The 8,265-nt window shown below is 34.0% G+C and overlaps 1 protein-coding gene across 1 annotated transcript; it reads left to right on the top strand.

Moving 5' to 3' along the window:
• The first annotated feature begins 1,810 nt into the window (after positions 1-1,810).
• On the top strand, positions 1,811-6,709 carry LOC120490021 (uncharacterized). The gene is made up of 5 exons (XM_039687341.2): positions 1,811-1,927; positions 2,473-2,519; positions 3,210-3,518; positions 4,455-4,606; positions 6,588-6,709. Exons 1-5 carry the CDS (start codon positions 1,884-1,886, stop codon positions 6,630-6,632), a joined length of 597 nt encoding a protein of 198 aa, XP_039543275.2. The 5' UTR covers positions 1,811-1,883; the 3' UTR covers positions 6,633-6,709.
• Positions 6,710-8,265: the final 1,556 nt, after the last annotated feature.

The following is an 8,265-nucleotide window of genomic DNA, read 5'->3' as shown; positions in this document are numbered from 1 at the left end:
ACAATCGCAAAGCATGCTTGAGAGTTGAATCTCTACTATTACATCATTTTGGAGAAACAACGAAGTGATTTATTTAGGCTACTACCTAAACAGACACGTTGTAGCCTATCAAATAAAAATGATTTTATTCAGTCTTTGTAGCCTAAACCATTACAAAATGAGGTCAAAGAAAAAGCTTGGAAGAACTCTTAAAAGTGTAAAAATGACCATGGATGGAGCCAAAAGCAACAACACTTATGACTGTTGAAAATTATGAAATGTTATTTCACAGTAGGCTATATATAATTTCTTACATTTACTTTTAAAATAATTCTATGATATCATTGTTTATATATAGGCGATATATATATATATATATATATATATATATATATGATTAATCACGATTAATCACACCCAAAATAAAAGTTTGTGTTTACATAATATATGTGGGTGCACTGTGTATAATTATATATATATATATATATATATATATGAAGAGTTCAGATGCAAAAGCCTCTAAATGCCATTTGAAATTTTCTTCAAGAATGTTAATTTTTATCAAGCTTGTATATTTAAGTTCAGTAATTTCACTTAAATGGCAATGAAGATTACCAATGAATTGCCATTTAAGTGAAATTACTGAATTTAAATATACAAGCTTGATAAAAATGATTATTCTAGAAGAGAATTTCAAATGGCACTTAGAGGCTTTTGCATCTGAACTCTTCATATATATACTGTATATATAAATACACACACATGCTTATATATTAAGAAATATTTTCATATATATATATATATATATATATATATATATATATATACTGTATATAGATTTATATATAATTTATATTATATATAAATATAAATATTTATATATGAATAATTTTGTATTTTTTTATTTTAATATACATGCATGTATATATATATATATATATATATATATATATATATATATACATACAAAATAATTATAGTGCACCCACATATACTATGTAAACACAATATTTTGGATGCGATTAATCGCAATGAATCATTTGATTATGATATGATTATATATATATATATATATATATATATATATATATATGATATGATTATATATATTCAATCTGGCACATTATGTTTTGGCAATGACACACATGTGAAGACTTCAGAGCTTTCATTTTAAGTAGGCCAATTTTGATTCATTTTTTAAATACCCCGGTAGCTATTATTAAAACAACACATACATGTTAAGATGCTAAAGCAAAAGAATAAGTTGTTATAGAATAGGCTACTTGAAATGTTTTAATGAAATGATACATGTTTTCGCTTTGCTGAAGTGATTATTATGAATAAATATTACAAAATAAATAGCATGTTTTTTATAGGCCTAGAAATTTAGCAATCTTCTGTTCACAGAAAATGTGTTGCCTCCTCAGTATTAAATATTTGAACTTCGTTCACTTTTGGACCATAAACAATACCCAAAGTACTGTAATAGTAAAAAGTAATAGGGTTTGATCAATGAGCAATAACAGTAGGAAAGCCAAGGAAAAATGAATAAGGCACAGAAAGGGCATTTAAAGCCCTCTACCGCCATCTTATGGAATTTACAGAACAATGCATTGAACATCTTATTTATCTTGTCATGTTTACCTGGTCTGGGGTTTTCCCACCTAAAATCGCTGCCCACAAACAAGTCAGTTGCACGTGCAGATCCAGGTGAAAATTCCATCACCAACCCATACAATCTAGGTCAACAACAAGTTCAGGTAACAGCTTCTATATGAATTTAGCCACACCCAGCAGTGTTGCAATCTGTGTGTGGATGATGATGTAGGAGGAGGCGCGTCTTAACTGAAACGAACTCCAGAACTGATTCATGCATTCCTCACTCATCGCGAATTAGCGATCAGATGCGCGCGTGTCTTCTGCAGAGGAACTACTGTACAACCCAAAGGTCAGCACGAGACTGTTTTAGTTTTTTAGACTGGTTTAGTTTTCTTTAATGATCTTAATGTTTATATGCTTGATACTACATGATATGTTAGTTAATAATAAAATGTTAGAGTTCCTATGTTTTATATATATAATAGCCTATAAAATAGTTATTGAATAATTTCATGCAGTTGAAAGTTTTAGTGGTCCACAACTTACAAGGACTCAAAAGGGGGAGCTTTGTTTTCACACAGGACATTCCAGAGTCAATGTCAGTTGACTGGATTTTTAGGAAAAGCTGTTTGGCTCTTTTTTCTTATGTGACTTGTGGGAAATTTGCTGTCTAATACATTTCACGAATGCATTGAGCTGTTAGGGGATTGTTTTCTTCTTTTATGGACAAATACCGTGTCTCACCAGGACAAAGTTCAGATGTTTATAATCCTGTATTAGTAGCTACTCGCATGAAACTATGCACATTTAGCCTGGTTTGTAGCTTGTTTGAGAACTTGGGAATTTCCAGCGGCAAATAAATAACGTTAGCCAACCTGTTTCTCTATCCTCCAGGACAACCATGATGATCTTGGCATTGCTGACACTTCTGCTGATCACGAGTGAGTTATGAATCCTTCTGGACCCTTAAATGTAGTTCTATTCTATAAAAAATAATAATAAAACAACAACAAACATACTTTTTATATGATATTGTTAAATATAGATATGCATATATTATTGGCATTTAAAAAAAGTTAAAGGAGTAGTTCAAAACTTTTGCTGATAATTTACTCACATGCCATCCAAGATGTCCACATCTTTCTTTCTTCAGTCGCAAAGAACTGAAGGTTTTTGATGAAAACTTTCCATGATTTTCTCCATATAATGGACTTCAATGGGAACCAAACGGTTCAAGGTCCAAATGAGAGTTTCAGTGCAGCTTCAAATGGCTTTAAACGACACCACGATGGGGGTCTTATCTACGACCCTTCGAGTCATGACTTGAAAAAAGGACAGGAGAGTCACAAACGCTCATCACAGTGCTTATAAAACTTAAACTTTTTTATTTATTTTTTAAATGACCAATCGAAACGATCGAAATGCTAGATAAGACCCTTATTCATCTTCTGGTGTCGTTTAAAGCCCTTTGAAGCTGCACTGAAACTCTCATTTGGACCTTGAACCGTTTGGTTCCCATTGAAGTCCATTATATGGAGAAAAAACATTTTTTGTGTGTTTATTCTGTGTTCCAAATTTTGTAAATTAAGTTGAGTATTTGTTATGATGAGAATCTGTTACTGTTCTTGTAGATGGTTCTGCAGTGGAAACTAATGTGACTGGCATCGTTGGACAGAGCGTAATTTTACCGTGTGGCTGTACTAATATGTCTCTGCTGGTATGGCAGAAAGGTGAAATAGTACTGAATGGTTATCCACAAGAATTGATAGGCCAGGCTCACACTGACAGGACTGAACTCTTCCTGGAGAAGGAGAAAACAAACTGCTCCCTTATGATCCTCAACATCACTATAGCGGATGCAGGAGTTTACACCTGTCATGCCGCATTAAATGTTTCTAAAGACCTCTGGTCGTGGAAGCCATTAGAAGTTAACTTAACAGGTGAGTTATCTAAAACTGAATGTATTTTTCCTATTGCAAACCAGTAGCAATAACTTGAAAGGAAACAAGCCTCTTCCTTTTTTTTTAAAATTTCATTGTGCTTCTTTTTTCAAAACGCTTGTCTGCTTAGCTTTAGTCTATTGGTTAGATGATGACGTGTAAGAGACTCACAGGTCGGAAAAAGCAGCTAAAAAGCAGAACATTCACGACAACCAAAGGAAGTGGAATTTGTCGCCACTGTAGCAGAACCGAAAGTCACAGCCCCCACAGTTAACCTATTACAATATTAAAAACATCGTCCTGACATCTGTGCAGCCAGCAGTAATAAAATAGCTTATCTGTTGAATGGTATCAGAATAAGACTATAAATGGGCTATGGGCTCAGAGCTGGAGTTACGAACAGCAGTTCAAGTGTTATGTTAGTATAATTTTAAGCAACCCGATCTCACGACCAAGTCGTACGAATTCGACGAATGATTAAAAAGTGGCTAATTCGTAACAATTCATACGACCTCACTCGTACGAATTAATACGATTTTGCTAAATCGTACATATTTTACGAATTGGCCAATTCGTATGAATTCATACGAATGACCTACCCCTGACCCCGCCCCTAAACATAACCATCAAGTGGGTTTAGACAAATCGTACGAATTAGTACGAGTGAGGTCGTATGAATTGTTACGAATTAGCCACTTTTTAATCATGCGTCGAATTCGTACGAATTGGTCGTGAGATAGTGTTGGACTAAATATAATCATTTAAGACTAAATAACATATTTAAGACTTATTCTGAAGTTTGCTGAGACCCCGGCCTCCTGATTGTGAAGCACTGCCTTATAACCTCTGCCTGTATGGATATTTTATATTTGTAATATGTAATGTCTGATATTTATGACAATCATGTACTCATATATTACCATTGTCTTCAACCAGTGTCTGAAAAGGAAAAAAGTGGACAGCAAACCTCCTTTGGAGACAAAACTGACAACACTGTCTCTATAAGTGTTCCCATTGTGGTCGTGCTAATATTTGCTGTTGCTGTGCTTCTTACCCTACTGATCAAAAGACGGCATCGGACAAACACGGTAAGCATTTTTTGTCTATAAATTTTGTTTCGTTGATTTTTTTGTGATTAGTTATTAAATGACATAAAACATCATAGCAAATATACACTTTCTAAATGATTTCGTTTATTATGTATATAAAAAAACAAGGGGTCGTTTAAAACCAGATGCCTGTAATTAAACACGCTCGTGTTATGATGTATCTGTTTAGTCAGCATCTCGAAACCTGTCCCAGCTGGCATTTTAAAGGAGCTGTATGTAAGAAATTTATTTCAAATCATAAAATGGCCCTGATATGTCACTAGACATCAAGAAACCATGTTCATTTCAAATACTTATATCACTGACAACAATAGTCCAGCCAGGATATTGTCATTTAAAAAGTGAAGTTGCAGCCCTCGACTGATGTTGATGTTGTCATGTTGTGTTTTGGTCTGATGGTGAGTAGAGTAGTAGCATTCGGGGTGCCAGCTCTGCTCTAGTTACCACAGCTGAAGATACAAATGTGTCAGATAATTTTTTTTTGGATCCTGCAGCCTATCTGGCAACCTGGGAGGGGGAGGGGATACACCCCACTACAGTAATTTGAAAGTGATTGCAATACCACTTTTGGCCACAATCTTACATACGGCTCCTTTAACGTCGAGGTGCCAGTGTTGGATAACCGTTGAATTTTGAGGTTGTAGCCTACAAATAATGTTGATTTGACATACAACTCAAAAATTGTTGATATTTCTATGTTGAATCCATAGTGAGTTAACAACACCCTTTCATCTATATGGTGTTCAACGTTGTTTTGACGTTGAATTCACGTTTTTTCATAAACTGACATTATTTCAACAACATTTAAACGTTTAATGTCAGTCCTATGTCAGCGGGGGAAGGTCACATTTTTGAGACACCCTATTAAGTTAACTACAGGACACCTGACACACATTTTTGTTCCATTCCCTTAATCTTTCAAGAACGTGACCTTGAATGTCAGCTTTTGCAACGTGATCTCATGAGAATACGTGTGAATTTTCACATTAAGTGTAGTTCTATCATGTATAAATTTGTTTATGTTTTATACACACAGAAACTGATTAATACTGACGTATTTACAGCACTAAAACATAAAACATTTACGAATTGACATGCAGCACAAAAACGTAATTTATTTAAGCATGAACAAATCTACCGGCGTACAAATTTGTACGTATTACCAGTATTACAGTCACCCATATTAGACATTCTCTGGTGTAGTACATTTGAAAAATAGAAGCTGGATTAACATTTTCATGGATTATTAACTTAAATTCTGCTCTGTACCTCATACAAAACTATTATAATACTGCTAGAGAAGACTGCGACTGCAACAGGTTGTCATGTGAACCACTTTTGGTACCGTTTTGACATTTTCGCAATAAACAAAAAATGACTTTTCTGTCTGTTATGTTTTTCTTCATAATTGTAATTTAGTCTACATAGTGGAATGGTTATGGGTAGGAGTAGAATTAGTGGCTCATAATGTATTTTAATGCTATAATGTTAATAAAACTGCCATTTCTATATTCTGTATAAGACAATGGGTATGTTTAGGTTTGGGAATAGGGTTAAGGGATCTTACATTTATCTATAAAATGGTAAAAGGGTAAAAAAAAAAAGGTAAAAAAATTCTACAGATATCTTTATGATATGGAATATACGTAAATAGTTAACATTTTGTAGCTGTAAAATCGTAATATTTTTATTAAATTATAAATTTAAGCATCGATCTAAAAGTACAAACAAGTATGTTTTCTATCTTTGAAAATAACATATAAATATCTACGTGTTATGAAACCAGGCTGGCTTTTGAGGTTTGACTTGACAAAGGGGCCGTATTGTATGGCCATATTACATTGCGTTGGCCATATTTTCAAAGTGGCGCTTCAGGGCCCGTGTTTGACATAAGTAGTCATGATACCTGAAACATTTCCAAAAAACTGACTGTGATTTCTTTTTTTCTGTTTTGCTTTAGGACACTGATTTACCAGCACAGCAGCCTATGATCAAAAGTGTGTGATCTTGCTCGAAAGTATAATGGACTTACTTCTATGTTGAAAATACAAGGTCCTCTACAACAGCACAGACAATATGAGGCCTTAGCCCTAAACACATGTGTTTGTATGTGGGCATTACAGAGTGGTGCGTTCTGGGTCCAGACAATCGTCGCAATGTGCAGTCTTCAGTTGTGGCACTGTTATACCACTGAATTGTGAATACACTGTGAATATACTTCCTGTAAACATTATAGTTTGTAAAATGACAAGATCCTCCTTGTAGGAACTGTTTATTCATTCTTTCAAGAACAGATGTAAGAGGTGGGGGACGTGCTGTATATATTTCGCATATTCCACCTATTTGAATCATTGGTGGTCTCATGCTTAAAAAGGCTTTTCAAATCACTATTTTTTATAGTTCATACTATAAAAAATAGCACACACCATTTAAGCTTCTTTACATTTACTATTGAATGGGTTGTCTTCCTCAGCCTATGCTGATTTTCAGTTATGTGGAAGAAATATTGCACTCCCTATGGGATATGTTTGCTTTTTTTTTACTCTACTAAATTTCATTTAGTTTTAAATGAATTCTATTTCAAACCTGCTGAGGTAATAAACCTTTTACAAATACACTTTTCTGTATCTGTCTTCTGTTACTTTTAGAATAATATCATACAGAATGAATTACAACTAAAACTTGGCATGAATTTAGCCAATTTTGCCGACATAGAAGTTTAGTCAAAATTTCCATCTAGAAGTTCAAACTCTCGGCCGTTGCGTAATGTTGAGGTTGTAATCCTGTCTACATTTCTAACCGCAGCTGGAACAAAAGAGTGAAATTTTGTTCCATGTCTCAATTTTTTTTAATTCTTTCCACTGGTTTGCTTTCTGTTTCTATATGACTGTGCAAGTAGGATGGACAAAATGAACAAGTCAGAATGCACAAACTGCAATGAACAGATTATATATATGAACTTTTGTGAGAACCTTTTAAAACATTCGTCTATCATAAACTTTGACCATTCAAAGCAATGTTCTATTACTCACATTTTGGAAGCAACTTACTGTTGTGTTTATGAGTAAGCCATCGTGAGAGTTAATAATTATAAACAATCTGCTCTAGTTCTTAGACATCAGTGGCTCTTCCTGGTTGTAATGAGGTCAAGAATTCACCCAGTTTTCTCTAGTGGACCGTATCTTTAGATTGATTCTTCTGGAATGTTTTTTGCCAAAACAAGATGATGCAATTTCAGATTATTCAAATGAGTCCAGTATGGTCACGATCAGAAACCTACTATATTAGAGTAATGGCTGTTCTTGTTGTGCTGGGTGTGTTTGATTTGAAAGAATGTGCAAATTTTGGATTAAAAACTTCTAATGGAAGTTGCTTCAGGGAGTTAAAAGAGTTCAGGTTATGTTTACAACCTCAAGATAGCTATCAATAAAAGATTATATTTTCCCAGAGTGTTGGCAGTGAAATTAAAGTTAAAGTTCAGCCTAATTCTAAACCATGATTTTCTTGCCTCGGTGGACTTCAAAAAGATGGATGTCTTATCTTTTAATGTGGATTCACTGGTGGCACACTTGAAAGTTCAAACATTTGATTTATATGTTAAAGGATGATAAACTAAAATGAGGGCATGCCATGTGGAA

The sequence above is a fragment of the Pimephales promelas genome, chromosome 7, assembly GCF_988280905.1.
Source record: "Pimephales promelas chromosome 7, fPimPro1.hap1.1, whole genome shotgun sequence".
Taxonomy (NCBI): domain Eukaryota; kingdom Metazoa; phylum Chordata; class Actinopteri; order Cypriniformes; family Leuciscidae; genus Pimephales; species Pimephales promelas.
This window is presented reverse-complemented; position numbering and strand designations above follow the sequence as displayed.

Coding starts and splice junctions, on each gene's coding strand:
- LOC120490021 (XM_039687341.2), top strand. CDS start 1,884: ATGCGCGCGTGTCTTCTGCAGAGGAACTACTGTACAACCCAAAG. Junction 1,928..2,472: donor AACTACTGTACAACCCAAAG/GTCAGCACGAGA, acceptor TCTATCCTCCAG/GACAACCATGATGATCTTGG. Junction 4,607..6,587: donor GACGGCATCGGACAAACACG/GTAAGCATTTTT, acceptor GTTTTGCTTTAG/GACACTGATTTACCAGCACA.